Here is a 20393-nt window from a genome sequence, read left to right on the forward strand (position 1 = left end):
TTATAAATTGTTTTGTTATATGTGTGTATATATTTAGAGATACATAAATATTATAAAATTTATATTGGAAGTAAAAACCATTAAAATGCTCTTGTATTTTCCGACGTGTAATTTATTCTAATCGAATATTTACAGTAGAATTTCCATAAAAAAAATATTTATTTAAATTATCTATCCAAGGAAATCATAATTAGAGACATCCTCGAATTGCTGATTTTGTGGATTACCAGGAGCCATAGCTCTTGTCGTCATTTGTCCTCTAGGAACCATTTGTTGCTGTAATCCAAGTACCTGCCTATATGGCGGTTGTGGCTACAAAACCCAAATTATTTTTAATTGCAGATATAATTCAACCCTGATATACAATTACCAATTCATAACTATGATAATCCATACTTGTTGCAATAAATGTCTAAGACCTATATTCGGGACAGGCCTCATCAACCTTGGAGCATTTGCTTGCTGATTCGTCATAGCGGCAGGATTTAGTGCTCTTTGGGCTTGTTGAGCCTGTAACAAATTTCATTCCTTTATTTCGTTTCTCCATTTGCGCGAAGCTATACAACAGAATGTATGATAACTTCTAAAAAACAGTTCACCTCCAACTGTTGTTTATATTGCATTTCCTGTTGCTGTGCTACTTCTAGATTCTGTTGAATCTATAAAGTTAATTATATTATATGAATTCTGTGAAATTTATTTTAGTATGTGTTTTGTTCTTTTCCGTATTTTGTTGTTATATTTATTGGCTTACATTTACTTCCAGTTGCGACTTATATTGCGCCTCCTGTTGCTGTGCAGCTTCTAACGTTTGCCGTAGTTGTTGAATTTTTAATAAATTTTGTTGCCTAGCTATTTCTATGTCATCAAATGGTGGTCTTTGTTGTCCTATCATCGTACCAGAAGCTGGAGCCACTTGGGGACCAGTAATACCACCACTCTATCAGCGTATCAATAAAACAAATGCTTTACTTTCATTTGGATATCTGTGCATATCTATGTAGATAGCATTTGTTTCTAACTCATAATTCTTTAAATATATTATCTATGTATAAAGCTTATTATATATGTCTCAAATCTATTTTACTTCATTGTATACATGTGGTAAACCTTACCTGCATGTTTATTTGATTCTGAGGGCCAGCAGATGAAGTTAATGTTTGTTGTGGAGCATTTGTAGAAACTACATTCTGAGTTATTTGGCCTCCTCCCATAGCTATAGTATTTGTTTGTGACATAAGAATACCTCCTTGAGAAGTACCTGTAGTAGGCATTGTGCCAGCTATTGCGTTTCCTTGAGCAGCTCCAGCCTGATATATTAATTATATTTGTAAATATATTAAGAAACATTTAATATACCTTAGAGTATAAATTTTTACTTACTTGTCCTTGTCTCATAGAAGCATGCGATGTTTTTTGTTGCTGAATCACTTTTCGAAGGCGATCTACGAAACCTGTTTGATCATTTGGAATGAATCCCAAATAGGTTCTTCTTTCAGCCGTGTAGAGGAGGATAAGTACTTTTATGTCACAAGCTGCTTGCAAGAATGTGAAATGAACACAACCTGCCTGAAATATTTTTTTTATCAGTAATTAAAGATATTTTTATTCATTTTATTGTACTGAAAACATATAGTGTAATATACTAACAAATCCCGAATTCATAACTTTTGTTAACGATTCTAATGCTTCGCAAGGCGTAGGATGAAACAAAACGGACTTGGAATTTTTCAAATATGTTCCACCAATATTTCCTATTAACTGCTTGGGCATCAGCTGCATAATTAATTTTTGAGGCCACGTATCAGCTTTCCTATAATATATTAATATATTGATTTATAACAATTTATGATTATTAACATCCACAAAAACTTACAATTCTGGATCTCCATCTTTGGAATTTGCGGAAACTTGACACGGAAGATGCCTGGTTTGTTTTGGTGCGTCTGGAGTTGTTTTAGCTTTTTCAACCCATTCAATAATACCTTGCCATATCGTTTGTCTCTCACGTGGTGTACTAATTTGTGGTCCTGGTCCTACCGTACCACCTGTTACATTACCCTTTAAAACAGTTATATTAATGTAATTCATATTTTTTCCTTTAGTCTCAAAATCAACATTCGAACATTACAACATTTACAACATTAAAACAGTCTCTCCTTATAAATAATTTAAGCAACTTAAAATACCTGTGTCTGAGAGTGCGTTACTTGCTGTTGTTGAGTAACCGACGATACAGGTGCCTGTGTCTGTGAAGCTGTCACTGTTTGTGGTACTTGAGTTGGCATAGATTGGCTCACACAGGATACCGTGAGTTGCGGTCCTGCTTGTCCGTGCGTCGGTTGAGCTGTTATTGGCATTTGAGCTTGTTGCTGGACATTTTGCTGTTGCTGTTGTAATTGCATTGTTAATCTTAGCTGTTGTTGAGTTAATTGCTGCTGTTGCTGCTGTTGTTGCTGCTGCTGTTGCTGTTGTGCATTTGCAGCCATAACATTGGTATTTGTCACTAAAGATATAAAATATATATTAACACATTAACTTTTGAAACAAGGATAAGTAATAAAACTTTACAAAGTATTATCACTTTTACCATCCATTCTTTGTCCAAATGGAGTTACATTGAGCCCAATTGAAGGAGGTGGTTGATTTAATTGCGCTATTAAAGCACTACTTTGTGTATTTGTTGGACCTGTTGCCCCTGGTGTCACGAAAGGTCTCCATCTAGGGTGACCTGCTCTTGTTACATTAGGATGATAAGTTGGTGGAGCAGATATTGGGGGATTATAAGGAGGTCGACCAGCGTTCATTGCAGCAGCCATTGGTACTACTGTTTGATGAACTGAAGCGATATTTTGAGGAGTTTGACCTCTAAATGGAGGACCTTGAGGTTGAGTTGGTTGTGCAATATTCTGTTGCACTTGATTTGTATTTGGACTGTCATTACTCTGCAATGGGCTCAATGGAATCTGTGCAGCAGTACCTGGAGTAGTATGAACAGCTCCACCAATTGTTGGACTGACAGGTCTTTCTTTCAAATTATAATTACGTAAGAGGACCAAATGTCGCGGATCTTTAGCGTAATTTTTTGTTTGTGATGATTGTAAATCTCCTCCTGCTTTTTCAAATAATTTAAATAAGGCAGGTATTTTTCTAGGTGATAATATGGAAAGATTAATATTCCTCTGAAAGAAAAAAAAAAGTTTTTTTTATATAGGCTTAAATGACGACTTCTATTCACACAATTAATTGCAATATACTTCTTGATAGAGTGAAGCCAACTGTTCTATAGTGTGTCCGGCAAATTTATATGATTCTTGTATGACTGTTTGATATGGAGGAGAATTGCAAATCAAAATACAATGCTTCTGCGATGCTGTATTTGGTTCGCGTCTTAATTGTAGATCTTCAAAACATTGAAGTCCAGTTGCAAGTCCTTCTCCAATATTGGCAAAACATTCCCCCTTTCCTCCAACCATTCTATTCAAACAAGAATATCAGCAATGTTCATTAATAATGAACATTTAATAATAATAATAATACATAATACAATACAATAATGATACATCTTTTACATACTCTAGTTTTTCTAATACAAGCAGTAATTTATGAGGATTTGCATATGGTCCAAAAGTCTCTGTACATGGTGCTGGTAAACAATCAGCAGCATGATATACTACTATTCCATATAACGTTGTACTATTTTGCTAAAAAATGATTTTTATTATTAAATATAAGAACAAAGAAATTAAAAAGGTAAGATATCATAAAAATGGTTAATATCATTATTTTACCTCAGAAACATATTCTCTATCTTCAATACCACCTTGACTGAAATACCTATATAATATAATGTCTTAAATTAATAAACATCTATAAACAAAATAAAAAATACTCAATATGATCTAATATAGAAAATATAACTTACTCAAGTGTAGGGGTAAGATAATTTGTTTTCAAATCATTAAGATAAGCTCCATTGACAGCTGTTCCTTCAATCACAAATATCACATCGGCTTGTATGCCATGTTCTGTAGGACCAGCAACCATTTTTACTCCACTCTTTAAAATATCAGAAAAAGTATATAAAAAAGAATATAATAGGTGATATATTATTTTTAACTTAAAAATAATGAATAAATTATAACTATTTCAAATATCATATTAGAAATAAATAACATGTTTATAACAAAATTTTTATCTTTGATACGTTTAAAATAGTAAAATTTATTTCACAATAATGCATTTATGTATTGAGATCTTTTTAATACAAATCTTTATCTAATATTCTACTTCTACTAATTGAAAATTACATTAATAGCATTATAACATGTAGTGTGAGACTTACAACAAATTTACCAGATAAATATTGACATCAATGATTATATCACTTCATATTCATTAGTAACATTTGCTAATATTAAAATCAGGATTTTTTCAATATTGTAGCTGATCATTTGTCAAACAATCAACAAAGTCAGTAGTTCTATAGGTTACGTTTGTTTATTAAGTATAATTTTTTCAAGTACTAATTAATTTCATTACATGTATCACAAATACAATACGAAATAAAATATGTTAACATATTATTACATTAATACTATTATTATTATTATCATTAAATGATTTGTACAGAACATTTAAACATGAAATAGAACAAACCATTGTAATTTCTTTAAGATGATGGTTCCCAAATTTATTTCACTAGTTTGGTGATAAATATTCTAGGGATTTAACACAAATTAAACACTTTAATTAAATACAATAAAAAATCTTCAAATTTATATATATATATATACGTATTTCACAAAGGAGATTTAACACTGCAGACTAACAAAATTCCTACAACGATGTCGGGATAATCTTACTTATGAATGTAACCTATTTCCTCTAGATTTTAAATACGTGTCTTCAGTTAAGTCCATGGACAGAGTATAGTAATTTAATCGAAATCACCAAACTGTTCTTGGTATTCAACGTTTATACTTCGATTATCTTCTAGTATATACTTACATTATCCATGACTGTTGATTATGTTCGTTGTTTTAAAATAATTCAAACTGTATACAAATTTACGAATTATGGTAATATTATTATAATGTAAAAATCGGAATACGTAAATTAAATCTAACATTTCGACAAGAGAAGTCTATAAGATATTTGTACCACTTGTACATTCTTCTAGTCAGAAATTAGAAGAACGAGCTTGAAAAAGACGTTAAAAGATCGAGACTAATATAAGTAAGTTTATCAAATAATTTCTAAATGCCTTTTATAAATAAAAATATTGTTTCCGTATTATACGTATTATAAAAAGAAACATGTTTCGTAACAATAATTTCATAATTGTGATAAATAATTTAAGTACAAATCGAATTTAATGGATGATTAAAGGTATATAATCGGAATGGAGCACTTAAAGTGGACAACACCAATTAAGAATGGAAACGAATGTGAAAATTTGTCAACCAAGAGTCCTGTGATTTATAAAACTCCTGTAAAGCAGTATAATACAAGTTCAAAGCACACAACATATCGAAGTAATACAAATTCCTTTAATGTGCTTCCAAATCACATTACACCTCCTTCAGGTTTAACAAAATTTATAGCAAGGAATCCATTTGAGACTGATTTAACTAATAGACTGCATTTATCTGTGATTAGTCCAACTGTGTTCAGTAAAGTAATTTTGTAAATTTTTTATTAAAACTAAAGATTTAGTTCATTCCTAAAATGATTTAATAGAATCATTTTTTATATTATTTCCTAATAAATATGTATAATCGTTAATAACATTCTTAGGTATCAAGTCCATCTCATCAATCATCAGACTTTGCATGGAGTGTGGATGAGTTGGCATTAATACAGCCAGCGAAAATAGAAGAATTTCCTATGCAACAAATACATTGTATAGACCCAGAGACTGAAATAAAAGCTCAAGCAGCTATTGATCAATTTTTTAATAAAAATGAAATAATTCCAAGCCCATGGGAGATAAAGAAGAAAGAGATTAGAACAATAGTTAATGTAGATACTCATATAAAGGGTTCAAGTGACCTGAATTCAGAATCCCCAAAACTGAAAAAAGATGGTATTTATTATAATTAATCAAGGAATATTTTTCATAGTTTAATTTTGATTTTAATTGCTTTAGGATGGAGTCAAACAGTATTAACATTTCCATCTGAATTGCCAGCTCACGTTATGGAAATTTTAAAACCTTATCTTACATTCATTCAAGTAAATGCAAAGCTAAAGTCATCATTTAAACTACTTAAATATTAAGTCTCTGCCTTTAAACGTCTCTTGTTTTGTTTTAGGAGCAAAATGTTGAGAGTGACGATGCAAATTCGAGTAACAACTCTTTAAGACGGAAGTTATTCTTTAATCTTGATGATGGTGTAGATAATGAAGAAGATTCTTCAATCTCTTTATCGTCGCCAGTAAAAATGGATGGATCTTTAGTATTATCTTGCAGTCCTCCACAAAGTGGAATGTTAATTCATGGTACATCATTGAAGGTAAATAATAGCTTTTTTTAATTATCTTTATCTATCTTACACACATTACACATGTGAGTTTTGAAGCCAAAAATTACCAAATTCTTTTCTTCTAGTGCTCGCCAAATGAAAATTGTCATCACAACGCGTCGCAAATAGACACAGGAAATATATCACATCCTAGTATATCTCCCATACACAGTACAGTAAATAACATGTCGTATGAAAGCGGGAAATCTCGATCTCGTTCGGTTGCTCAACTGAACTTCAGTATGGACATGAGTATAAATCAATCTAATATGCAACATAAAGATCTATCAAACAATTATTCTTTAGGTAATTACTTCACCCACATCAATAATATTTAATATTTAATTATCCTTTACCAAAATACTACTAAAATAATGTTATTGTTCATAATAATTGCATGTTATATCTTTTAGATGAATCTCTTAGCGAAAAGGCAGGCGATCTTTCAAATTTACAAAGCGAATCTGCGAGTGCTCAAGATGATACCTATACAGAAATAAAAGTCCTAGCGAAGAACTCAATCCACATTGAGCATAATTGCGAAAACAAAACTACAGAATTTGATATTAAATATAATAATGCTACCAGCACGTTTAAATTGTACAAGACGAGTACAAACGAAAGTTGTATGATCCAACAGACTAACGCGATGCTAGGTATTTCCGGTCAGCAGAGCGTTTCGAATTCTATACAAGACACTGGTTATCAAACTTGCAGTATGAGCAATACAGTGAATGTTACTGATAGTTATAGCACTACTCCGACTAAGCAAAAGGCTTATTGGGGAGATCGAATTTTAATAAGTGACGATGAACTTCGTCTACCCGAGTGGAGAGAAAACATGAAAAATATATTTAGTTCTACTCCATCACGATCAAATAGGGAAAGGGATACCCATATATCTTAGATAAATATTTTTTATATGGCAAAAATATATAATCCAAGAATATTTTTTATTTTTGATAATGAAATTAGAAAAAATAACCTGCTCAAATACTTGGGAAAAATTTAAAACACAATTTTTCATATACAATCAAAGATAATATCATCATTTATATTTTTCATATTTAGGATCTTATTTTAGTACGTCAATGTGTTCTGTTTCTTAGTTGAAATTTATAATATAAAGATTTTAATATATAATAATTAATATAATTTTTAATTTTTCATTACCTGGTATCGTCTACAACATATTTTTTTACGCATGGAGGCAAAAATGCATTTATGTATAATAATTCATGAAATGACAACAATATATTTCATTTCATGTATTATCATTGTAAGTATCAGAATTTGAGTGAAGTGGGTAGAAATTTAACACATGTTATGATGTAATCATATCATATCATATAATATATACATGTTTTATACACATGTTATATATTTTCCATATTAAAATAAACAACAATCCATTCAAAATCAAGGAACCAATAGATAGAGAAGAATAAATATAAAGCATTGCATGAAAATAATTATGACAAATAATGTTTGATGTAAAATATATTATCACCGATTATGTTTATAATGATTGTATATAATAATTGAATGTGCTTATGTTAATCATGGAAATATAAAACATGGCGAATTATCAATTTTTCAGTTCAATTGTTTCCGTCATTTTTTAATGGAAACATTAACACACAAGCAAACATTTTAGCTGATTTTATGTAGAAAATTTTAAATAAATTCGGAACTATCCCGTTAATTAATTTTCGTGCTACTTCGTTCATGAAGATAAAATATTTTCCAAATTTAACATGAATGCAAATCTTAAAGCCTGCATTTCTGTAAAAGATAAGAAGCTATACATCCTAGAAGTTTTCGTCGATTCTGTTACCTTGTACGCCGAGAAATTGCAGAAAATTTCTCCAAATGAATTAGGCGTCGATCTACAATTTATCGACATGCCATTGTTTCGAATCTTTCAAAGTAACTTCCTCTTGACCAAACCGGATAGACCGAAGGAAATAATTCGCGGGCAGGAGATGCATACTGTGAATTTCAACGTCGGTAATGTATACATGTTCACAAGGAATCCTGGCGAGCTGGTTGAAAAAATGCGATCGAAACCATTGTTACTGGATGTATACAAAATCAAAGAGATTGTTATTTGCCCCGAGGAAGTATTAAAGGATCCATTAGGAAATTCAGTAATTCCAATACCAGGTTGCCTTTGTGATCACGTGATGATGCCAGACAACGATCTATTTCACTTACCAAAAGCATATGAGATAAAAAACACTTTTGGTCTCGTGGACGAGGAATATAAACCAACTGGTTACATAAGTATTTTCTTCAGAATAATATGTTTCGGGACATATACGATCAATCCATTTTCTATTGTTGAGAAGAAATTATTATTTAAGAATACAGGTTCGTTTAATGAATTTTTATGTACAAAAGTACCATATCCGGATGAGAGTGAAAGAAGAGCCGCCGAGACGGGCACGAAATTCTGTTTGCCTGAAAAAATATTCGAGGAAAGTGAATTGGATACTCCTCCGAGACCAGTAAATATAGCTGCTTTAGTATTAGTTTGTAAAGAATTATCACAAAGAGACGGATATCCTCTGAATATAATTCCCCCGAATTATCCGTTGAAAATACCGGATATGTACGTTGAAGAAATTCCGTTTGATGCCGATAGAGCCAGACGGAGAGGATTCAAAAAACTAGTCAAAGAAGAGCCTGATGTCTTCGTCAATACGAAATTTGCTGCAAAACGTAGAGCGTGTATCAATATTGGATGCGCTGGTAATATTTGTTCTGGACAAAAGTAGCAATCATTTTATCTAATAAAAATGAGGGGACTAAATTAACTAAATGTAACTAAAACTAGGTGCATATTTTATAGAAAAAAATGTAAAAAGAAAATAAATATTGTAAAAGGATTGATGAAAAATCTTTTAGTATTGTTATTATATATTTTGTTAATTATACAAAAAATTTAAATAAATGATCGAAGGAGATTTTAATAATTTTTAGTGCTTTAAGGAATAAAATGCAACAAGATTATCAGATCACATAAGTTATAAATATATGGCCACATGGCCACAGTTAAGACAGAAAAATGTATCTTTCCCTGTTGATCCTCTCGGCATGCTTTGGAGCCCCTCCATTAGTATGGCGCCAATTCAACTGCCGCGCGTTGGTGGCTTTGCTCCCCACTGTCCTATCCCCACTCTGTGGACTACCTCGGTTTCTAGACAGAGTAAGGGGTAAGGAATAAGTGAGTAACTTACTTTCTGTGCCGAGTGTTGAGTGTCGAGTGCCGAGTGCCCAACCAAATACATTCAGTGTTTGTGAGGTATATGTAATAGTATAAGTGACCACTCCTAATCATGAAATTTTGTCAAACACACGATAAGTTTAATATTTAAAAAGAAGGTTTTTGAAATTTTGCGTAGATGTGTGTCAGTGACGATTGGATTTGATTAGAAAAAATTGTTCATCCAAGGTAAATTAAAATGAAATACCAGTTAACTTAAATGTGTATTTTGGGCGTTGACCGCTAGTTTTAATCATGATACATAACACAACATTTTCTTTCTTAGTTCCGTTTTTTTCATGAAGTAAACCGTATTGATTGTTGTAAATTGTCATATATCGTTAATTGTCGTATATTGTAGAAAATGTGGATCTGGATTTTGATATTAACCTTCGCTTACGGGAATAGTCAGTTCTCGCAAGAATCGACTGAATCGACGCGCTCTCCTTGGAATCGATTCGATGATAAAGATCAGGCTGGATTTGGATTACGAGGTTCTGGAAATCCAACTGACAGTATTATAATAAAAGAGGCGTAAGTTTTACATATAATAATTAGGCAATAAAATATATATGATTGGAGATAAACGATATGTATGTGATGTATCATAAATGATACTTTTTAATATCAATAATGTTCAATATAATTCAAAGTATAAAAATTAAATATATAAGAGCAAAATGAATCAGAAATGTAACAACAAAATAACAATTCCAAAACACTTTTTTTTTTTGGCAGTACTTACTTTGTGGTCGCATCTCGAATGGTTAGACCAGGACAGATCTACCGTGTAGATGTAAATGTCTTATATAGCCCAATTCCAATCATAGTACGTTCGTCCATTCAAAGAAATGGAGTGGAGGTGGCTGCAGATTTTCAAGAAGTAAAGGAAGGCATACCAGAAACTCTAATGATGGGATTGCCACCTACGTCTGTTAATGGAGAATACAGATTGAGAGTAGAAGGAACATATAATAGTCTAACTGGTGGCCAAGCATTTTTAAATGAGACCAAACTTACATTTTCACAAAGATCAATGACTATATTTATTCAATTGGACAAACCTGTATATATGCAAGGAGAAACTGTGCGATTTAGAACTATACCCATAGATACTGAACTCAAAGCATTTAATAATCCTATAGATGTGTACATGTTAGATCCATATAGGAGAGTAATGAGAAGATGGTTAAGCAGACAGAGCAATTTGGGAACAGTATCTTTATCATACCAGCTTTCTGATCAACCAGTTTTTGGAGAATGGATTATACAAGTGATAGCACAAAGCCAGGTAGAAGAGAAAACTTTCCTAGTTGAAGAATACTATCAAACACGTTTTGAAGTTAACGTAACAATGCCTGCATTCTTTTTTGATAATGATCAATATATAAGTGGTATAGTCCAAGCAAATTATACTAGTGGTGCACCAGTGAGGGGAAACTTAACTCTAAAAGCACACATTAGATCACTAGATAAGGCATATACAGAATCTGATTCTGAATCTGCAGAAAGATATTTTTATTTTGATGAGTATTATCCTGCGTGGTTGAAAGTTTCAAATTATTTGAATAATAAGGTTCCTGTATTGAGATTTTTTAATGGAACTTATCACTTCCGATATCCAATGTCAGAATTGCTAAGTTTTGTACCTACTGCGAGCGGAGTGGAGATCACTGTGACTGCAACGGTCGGTGAAAGATTTCTAGACGAAATAATTACAGGTTACTCCACAGCCCGAATATATAACTCTACCTCAAAGGTTCGATTTTTGGGCGGATCACCGCAAGTTTTCAAGCCAGCAATGCCATTTACTTTGAATTTAGTGGCGTCGTTTCATGACAATTCAGTATTAAGACCAACGCAATTAAAAGGGGCTGTAATGGAAATTCGCGCGGATATCGAAATGAGAACAGGTGGTCATAGAACGCTAGAAACTCAATATCTAAAACATTCGGCAGACAATGAAGGTATTTGGTCTACCAGAATCGATTTAAGAAAACAACTTGGACTTGACCATAATTCGAATCAAGCACAGCAAATTCTCAATGATATCTCTTCCATGAAAGTGTTTGCTTATCTTACCGATGGAGAAGGCTACAAAACGCAAACTGAATTATTGTTATTGGCTCACGAATCGCCGAATCAACAGCACATAAAAATCTCAACGTCTACAGAAAAACCTAAAGTTGGAGAATACATGATATTCCATGTTCAAACTAATTTCTATATCGATACTTTCAACTATCTCATTATGGCAAAAGGTACAATACTTTTAACTGGACAAGACAATATGCAACATAACATAAAAACGATCGCCGTTCCTTTAAGTGCAGAAATGGCTCCCGTTGCAACTGCAGTCGTATATCACGTTGGACAATATGGCAATGTAGTAGCAGACTCTTTAACCTTCTCTGTAAATGGCATTTCACGCAATAATTTCACTGTATTCATCAACAATAAAAAATCTAGAACGGGTGAGAATGTCGAAGTAGCCATTTACGGAGAACCAGGAGCGTACGTCGCTCTTTCAGGTATAGATAGATCTTTCTTCACGATGCAAGCAGGAAATGAATTAACTTACGCCAATGTTATATCAAAAATGGCACATTTCGACGAAGAGACGAATGGAACTCATGCCCACACTTGGTTGTACCATGAAGGTGATCCGGATGAAGTTGTTTACTTCCCATCTTCAACTTTTGGTATAGACGTCAATAGAACGTTCGAATACGTTGGATTAGTAGCCTTCACAGACGCCATTATTTACCGAAGACCTGATAACTGTAACACAACTCAAGGATATGGGGAATGTCTCTCTGGGAGATGTTATAGACTAGACAAAAAATGCGATGGAGTATACGATTGCGATGATGGCACTGATGAAGTAGGCTGCGAGCGCAGAAATGTCACAGACATTGTACAGTTTAGAAAGTGGCGGTTTAACAGGTTACAGAGACAATACGAAAACGTATGGTTATGGAAAGATATCAATATTGGTCCTCATGGTAGATACATTTTCAATATAGACGTTCCAAGGAGACCAGTTTTGTGGATGGTTACAGCGTTCGGTATGTCTCCAAGTATGGGCTTTGGTATGCTGCCAAAAGCCATTGCATATATGGGTATCTTGCCATTTTATATTAATGTGGAAATGCCTACTCATAGCAAACAAGGAGAACAAATTGGTATCCGCGTCTCCGTTTTCAATTACCTACGCAATAATATAGAAGCTGTAGTAGTTTTAGCTGGTTCCAAGGATTACAAATTCGTTCACGTTGAAGATAATGGTATTGTACAATCGTACAAGCCTCGTACATCTTTTGGTGAACACCAGTTCTTTATTTGGATCCCTGCTCAAGATGCTTCTATTGTTTATCTACCTATTGTACCAATAAGACTTGGAGATATCAAAGTACACATCTATGCCACTACCGTAATCGGAAGGGATTCGGTTACGCGTACCTTGCACGTAGAAGCTGATGGCCTTCCTCAGCACAGACATCAATCTATTCTGCTCGATCTTAGTAATCGTGCATATGTGTTCCAATACATGCACGTTAACATTACAGAAACACCTATTATACCCTACGACGAAAATCGTTACTACGTATTCGGATCAAATAAGGCTGTTATAAGTTTGGTCGGAGATGTCGTTGGACCAATTTTTCCGACGATGCCTGTTAACGCTACAAGTCTCATGGATCTCCCTATGGATTGTGCGGAACAAAATATGTTCAGTTTCGCTGCTAATTTATACACGACAATGTATATGCGTTTACTTAATCAACGTAATAGAACGCAAGAGAAGCACAGTTTCTATTACATGAATATTGGCTATCAGAGACAACTTTCCTTTATGAATCCCGATGGATCGTTCAGCTTATTTCGTAGCGATTGGAACCAATCGTCACCAAGCGTTTGGTTAACAGCATATTGTGCTCGTGTTTTACAGGAAGCACGCTTCTACGAGTGGGAAAATTATCTTTACATTGACCCTGAAGTAATAGCACAGGCTGTGTCTTGGTTATTAAAATATCAAACACCTGAAGGATCGTTCTATGAAGTTACATGGATGCCTGATCGCAAGATGAACAGCTCTCTAAATTACGACGATGATATAATAACACATAGAAATATCAGTCTTACAGCTCACGTTCTAATCACATTACAAAGTGTGAAAGATTTGCCTGAGGGTCTAGGAACTCAAGTTGCTGTAAGTGCTGCCGGTGCAATCAAATGGTTGGAGAGAAATTTGAAATTATTAGAAGTACGAGGGAAACCTTACGAGATAGCGATAGTATCATATGCTCTGCTATTGGCAAAAGCTTCTACTGCAGGACAAGCTTTTAATATTTTATCTAGACACGCCCGTAGAGAAGGAGGATTAACATATTGGGGCAGAGAATCAGTACCTCTTCCTCCTTATAAACTGGAAAATCAGAAACCATTCCTCCTTCCACGTTTACCATATATGTACGACTCAGAAAATATCGAAACCACTGCGTATGCTCTTTTGGTGCACGTTGCTCGACAAGAGATAATGTTAGAACCCATAGTAAAATGGTTGAATTCTCAGAGATTAACCGACGGTGGTTGGGCCTCGACACAGGACACTGCGTGGGCGATGAAAGCGTTAATGGATTATACGGTCAGATCGAGAATTCGAGATGTTAGTTCATTGGCTGTTACTGTAGAAGCCACAGCTCTTCCAGGACAGACTAAAACACTATTTGTGAATGACAATAATCTTGCAAGGCTTCAGACTATAGAGGTAGGTTCATATTTGAAAAATTAATATATTTCTTACCCTATTTAATTTCTATTTCATTATCGTAGATACCTGAAGCATGGGGAACAGTAAAAGTACAAGCAAAGGGTGCTGGATATGCAATTCTCCAAATGTCAGTACAATACAATGTGGATATCGCAAAATTCCAAACACAGCCGCCTGTTAAATCTTTCGACCTGGTAACGAGAGCAAATTTCCATGGCAGAAATCAGTCTCACATATCATATCTCAGTTGTCAGAGGTATAATATTGATATTTGAATACCGTAATTTATTCTTTCAGTCTTTACATAAAATTTACCAGCTCTTTTTCGCAGGTGGATAAATACGAACGAATCTTCTCGTTCTGGAATGGCAGTGTTGGATGTAGCTATTCCAACAGGTTATATAATCCAACAACAAACTTTGGATAGGTATATCCAATCGAAACAAGTAAGGAATCTTCAGAGAGCACGATTCCATGAAAAGAAAGTGCTCTTTTATTTCGATTATTTGGATCAAGAAGAAACGTGCGTAAATTTCACGATAGAAAGATGGTTCCCGGTTGCAAATATGTCACGGTATCTTCCTATCAGAATTTACGACTATTATGCTCCAGGTAAATACACATAATTAAATAATATTAATGTTTTTACAAGAAGCAATCATTTTTTATTCGTTACTCATTATATTTTTTTAGAGCGTTTCAACGAAACTATATTTGATGCTCTACCGACTTATACACTAAATATTTGCGAAGTTTGCGGTAGTTCCCAGTGTCCTTACTGTCCGATTTATAATACCGCCACGATGTTGGCCACACCAACAGGTTTTCTGCTTGCAATTTCTGTTCTCGTTGTTGTGACAAGATATTTTCGAACACAGGAGTTTAGTGTGGGTTAATTCTCATATGTAACATATGATGATTTAACAGAAAAATGGAAAGAGAAAGGTGAATATTCTCGATTTTATATTTTACGTTATATTGTCATCTTTTCTCGAATTTTATTCTTATATCCGTCCTTAAGTCTGGTGCATAACTGGAACAGTACCTGAAAATACAGGTACACGGGAGTAAAAATAATTAATTTATAAGATGAAGTTCCAGTTATCCTTATTTGTAATTATACTTTCCCTTTTTTTTACTGTAACATTACATCAAGTTACTTACGAAAAAGAAACCGTCCATTTGTGATTTGTTAACATATGTCGGAAATTTATATTTAGCGTGGAAGTATAGAAATTTTAATAAAACACATATTTTTATACATTTTTTAACTTTAAAATATTTGATATGTTATATAATTTAAAACATATCATGTGTTTTTATCCACGTTGTTAATCGATGAATGTCAATTTATTCGAATGTTTTCAACATTCCATGTACAGGGTGCATCATGTGAAAATAGAACACCTGAATATTTTCCAGATCTTGAAAGAAACGTCAATCAACAGACCTTTTAGTTTCATCATATTTCTCTCCTTGAACAATATATCTTTCCTTTTTGACATCTCTTGCTCTCTTCAACATTAACAGAGATATTTAGGTGTTTTGTTTTACACGACTCATTCTGTATAGTTTAACAATTTAAAACCGTAGTTAGAGCAATGTGTTCTAGGAGGCAAAGAATTTTTAAGTACAAATGAAACTTACAATTAGTCGAGATCGAATTTTTGTAAGTATGATACACCAAAAAACATCTTTATACATCTTCTAGTAATAATTTCTACTTAAATGGATATTAAAAATTCATGATTTCTTCTTATTCTAATCAATTTAAAAAAATTTAGATTTTTAAATTTATCTCTTTACAATTTTATGCTTGAATTTCTTTCTCTCTCTCTTTCTCTCTCTCTCTTTTCTAACTAGATCTGTTTAAAAAGTACGCTGCAACGTTTTTGTTCCACTTACATGTGAAACTTCAATTGTGCTAGCATTAAGTTATTACTAGAGAAATCATAAGTGTCACTATTTCTATAAAGAGTTTTTATTTAAATTCTACAATTATAATTTGAAAATCGTGCTCATAAATTGTGCCTTCGCAATGCCCCTTGAACACTATCAATTTATGAATCAAAGATTTACATTCCGGTTAAGAAAAGTTGCTATTGGTTGGCAATTTGTAAATAGTAGGCTAGAGAAAAAGATCTATGAATACGGATGTTATTCTAACACATGCTCGTGTACTTTTTCACGTGAAAGAAGAAATGTGAAAGTATGTAAGGCATTCGTCCAAATAAGGTATTTTGCCTCTGCAAAGAAACTTTATATTCTTTTGTATAGTTAATTGTCTGTTCGAACATCAAAGATCTATTTTTAGTAATATAGCACTTACAATAAGGTAATGCAATAATTTGTAAGTCTTTTAAAAAGAAATGTTATATCGTTGAAAATGTACTTTGAAAATGTGCGACGTAATTACTTAGTTAATAATTTATTCATATACGAAGTAATAATCTAATACTCGTATTTGCTTTTTTTCATGTAATTAAGTAAAATAATCGCTTCAATAAAATAAAAAAAAACAAATGAAGTTACTGAACGATGAAACGTCTTTAAAAGTATTGTCGCAAATTTTCAAATAATATGATAACGCATATAACGTTACTAATACCGTATATAAAAAGTCTGCTTTATAATAAAACACAATAAAATATTAATTAACTCGTTTTAACATACGAGCGCATACAGCTATCGAATGTATTTTATCATGAAGTTCTCATATTAAATGAAGTTATAATTTTTTATTTAAGGATAACATATTATAATACATATTAAATTATTTGTAAATCAATTTTTTATAAAACTGGTTGCTCGTTCGCGTTATCCGTCCGAAAATATATTTATACAATAGCGAAAAGAAAATAGCACTTAACATGCGTTGAACGTATTTTTAAGTTTTATAATCTTTATACAAATAAAACAGTAAAAAGATATTTCATTTATCATCTTTTATTTTATAAAAGATCCTTTAATAATTGTTTACAAAATGTCAATGATCCCGAAATATATTGTTTATGCTTTTAATAATTTTGCACATGTAACAGCTCTGCTTTAATGACATACTTTCAATACTGTATTTTTTACTTCTGAGGTCTGAAATAAATCTATGTTAGTTTTGGGTGGAAATTTGGATTTGGATTATTCGAAACAGCTATTATTTTCGAAGCAATCTTTAATATAGCAACATAGTCAGTCTTACAATAATAAGCCAAAAATACAATCTATATATCGAGCTTCTGGAGAACGGGCGAAAAATGATTTCTGTTTTCCTTCGTGAAACGAATTGTAGGACTGAAAAGGATCGAAGAAAGGCCGCATCTCGCGGGAGAGAAGGAAAACACGTGACCATTTCGCCCGAACTCTTGAAACGAATTTTACAATTTTACATATAATTATATGATGTATCACGTTGCGAAACTGTAGGTCCTGTTTCTTCCACGATGCAGGTGTCGACAAACGAAAGAACGTTAAGGGAGAAAAGAATGTATATGGACCGCGTTCTCTTCGCCGCGGCAACGGAATGATATTTTGTTGGTCCTACTTTCGGTGAACCCTTCATTGAATCAATAGCTGAAAAATTGTAATCTAACAACGAGCGCAGAAATGTGTCATTATGCCGTTGAAATATTTTCCATCTGATCACTCTATCGGCAACTTCATTATTTATAAAACTGAAAATTCAAAAAAATGTATATTTCATTAATAGACTGCGAACATTTATACTCTTAAGGGAAATTTAAAAGAAATGTGAAAACGTACATAATGTAATGTAAAAACATATAAAATATCTAATGTAAAGCATTAGTTGTAACATTTAATGGATGAAACAAATCTTCACTTACGTTAAGATATAAAAACGTGGATCTTTACAAACATTCGCTATCTATTCATTAACAAGCCAATTTGTAGAGGTTATATCCGAAAGAAAATAATTTAAACGAATGAAACATTTTGGACATGGTAAATATCCGTTGAAAAGATGTCAGTGAGACGAGGGTTTGCTTCGAGTACACATTTCTGAGCTAAATGCGTCACGAGTTTCATCACAAATGAACCGTCCGATCTCCACGACGCCGATTCTCCTCGATCCACTCGATTTTCAAAGGCGGAGGCGAACGTTGAAACTCTATCACAAGAAGTTCCAGTTTTCTGGATTTTAAAGAGCATGATAAAGAGTCGTACGCGTTCGCAGAGATACGTGCGTTCAAAATACATCAAACGGTGCAAGATAACGTCGACTTTGAACGAAATTGAAAAGCAGAGATCCGAGGGGATGTCCCTGTAATTAAGGCCCGACTATCGAGGCTTCTAACGACGTAATTCCATGAATTATTTTCCATAAATTGCTATTTCGATGATACATATTTCTTTTCTTACTTACGCAGATACGTATGATTTAAATCCCAGTGACGGATTACTTTATGAGAAAACAGACTAACTTTTCCCTCCTTAGTATTATCAACACAATAATAGAAAACACGGTGTGTTGTTTGCGTGTTTTAATAATGAATATCGTCATAGTGAGAACCGTGTAGAGATTAGCTAGTAAAGTTCTAACTACGAATAAGATCGTTAAAAAAAAAATTTTTCAAGGATCTTCGTTAAATACCGTCGGACATTAATTACAAATTACTTTCAGGCGCAGATACAATTTCGGACCTAAATTATGACCAGGATAGGGAAAACGATCGATACAAATATATAGGTATATTATAATAGTTATTTGATGAAACATTTAAAGCCTTACATAAAATATACAGTATGATGTGTATCGTCACGCATGTATGATAAAATTGTGTGGTACCTGTGTATGTGTGTTATGTGTGTATGTGGGTTTTATATCATTCGTTTTTCTCGTATAGAGAATAATTACGTTACACGTCGAACTTTATCAGAGAGCATGTATATATATATATTTATTATACGTGTTCAAAAGACGTCTCAAAATATGCAGCCACGTTCTTTTTACGATCATTTTTTTTTCATTTTTTTATTATTATTTCTATCTTTTTCCCTTTTTTTCTTTTCGTTAATAGAGCGGAGATTGGTATATGTCCTTGAAATTGAGATACAGTATTCAGTGTACTCTTGGACTGAGACTCGATACGGCAGTAATAGTAGTAATAGTAATAATAATAATTAATAATAATAATTAATAATAATAATAATATAATAATAATTCTTATAAATTCTTACACTTCTTCGTACCGATAGACTCGAAGAATGTTATCGACTTACTTTATTAATTATTTATTCATTTATTTATATTTATATTTATATATATATAATATGTATAGCTCGCCCGTGTCCGTAACTTTTTTTCGTTAATAGTGATCTTTTTTTTTATCATATATAGATATATCGGTATACAGAGCTAGTATCAAATTCTAACAGAATCGATGCTATGTAAAAATTGTTCCAACCGTTTCGGAGAGATATGCATTTCACTCTGCATCTACTCGTTCTTTTCAGAGTCATTTTCTTCTCTTTTCTTTTCATTTAATGTACCTTTTGCTCTTAGATTTCTTTTCTTGTTTGTTTCATCATTCTAGATAAATTAGCTCAACCTCATGACATTTTATTGAAGATCCTCTTTTCATGTTATCGTCATGATCTTCATCATCATCATCATTACTTTATCATTAGGAAATTCATTTGTCTTTGATTCGACAGATCAGTCGCATTAGCGTGTATCTCTTACATTAAATTATACAATAATTAAAGATCTAGAAAAATTCGACCTCGATTGTGAATTTTCTATTTAAAATATACTGATACTCAATTTCTCACAGAATTCACGCATAGAAAATGAAGTATTAGTTTCACA

General features: G+C 32.7%; 3 protein-coding genes across 5 annotated transcripts; 2 read left to right on the top strand and 1 right to left on the bottom strand.

Annotated features, from left to right (window-relative positions):
• Positions 1 to 91: 91 nt before the first annotated feature.
• LOC126920835 (mediator of RNA polymerase II transcription subunit 25-like) lies at positions 92 to 4828 on the bottom strand. 3 transcript variants are annotated; one of them, XM_050731641.1, is made up of 15 exons: positions 4660 to 4828; positions 3926 to 4059; positions 3792 to 3837; positions 3577 to 3704; positions 3258 to 3477; positions 2591 to 3182; positions 2190 to 2506; positions 1877 to 2061; positions 1651 to 1813; positions 1384 to 1569; positions 1116 to 1310; positions 755 to 940; positions 600 to 659; positions 397 to 510; positions 92 to 312 (listed from the first exon to the last, which is right to left on the bottom strand). In XM_050731641.1, exons 1-15 carry the CDS (start codon positions 4660 to 4662, stop codon positions 172 to 174), a joined length of 2670 nt encoding a protein of 889 aa, XP_050587598.1. In that variant the 5' UTR covers positions 4663 to 4828; the 3' UTR covers positions 92 to 171. The 3 variants fall into 3 exon arrangements, with proteins under 3 accessions (XP_050587598.1, XP_050587599.1, XP_050587600.1); XM_050731642.1 differs by lacking the exon at positions 4660 to 4828 and adding an exon at positions 4346 to 4639; XM_050731643.1 differs by lacking the exon at positions 600 to 659.
• Positions 4829 to 5362: 534 nt separating this feature from the next.
• Positions 5363 to 7673, top strand: LOC126920852 (protein aurora borealis). The gene is made up of 6 exons (XM_050731704.1): positions 5363 to 5680; positions 5800 to 6088; positions 6152 to 6237; positions 6318 to 6518; positions 6614 to 6833; positions 6941 to 7673. The coding sequence occupies exons 1-6, from the start codon at positions 5405 to 5407 to the stop codon at positions 7432 to 7434; spliced, it is 1566 nt and encodes a 521-aa protein (XP_050587661.1). The 5' UTR covers positions 5363 to 5404; the 3' UTR covers positions 7435 to 7673.
• A 2061-nt stretch (positions 7674 to 9734) lies between these two features.
• LOC126920821 (CD109 antigen) lies at positions 9735 to 17499 on the top strand. Its single transcript, XM_050731583.1, has 7 exons — positions 9735 to 9834; positions 9935 to 9984; positions 10157 to 10329; positions 10534 to 14566; positions 14632 to 14825; positions 14901 to 15181; positions 15263 to 17499. The coding sequence occupies exons 3-7, from the start codon at positions 10160 to 10162 to the stop codon at positions 15463 to 15465; spliced, it is 4881 nt and encodes a 1626-aa protein (XP_050587540.1). The 5' UTR covers positions 9735 to 9834; positions 9935 to 9984; positions 10157 to 10159; the 3' UTR covers positions 15466 to 17499.
• The last annotated feature ends 2894 nt before the right edge of the window (positions 17500 to 20393 follow it).

The sequence above is a fragment of the Bombus affinis genome, chromosome 10 (genome assembly GCF_024516045.1).
Source record: "Bombus affinis isolate iyBomAffi1 chromosome 10, iyBomAffi1.2, whole genome shotgun sequence".
Lineage (NCBI taxonomy): Eukaryota > Metazoa > Arthropoda > Insecta > Hymenoptera > Apidae > Bombus > Bombus affinis.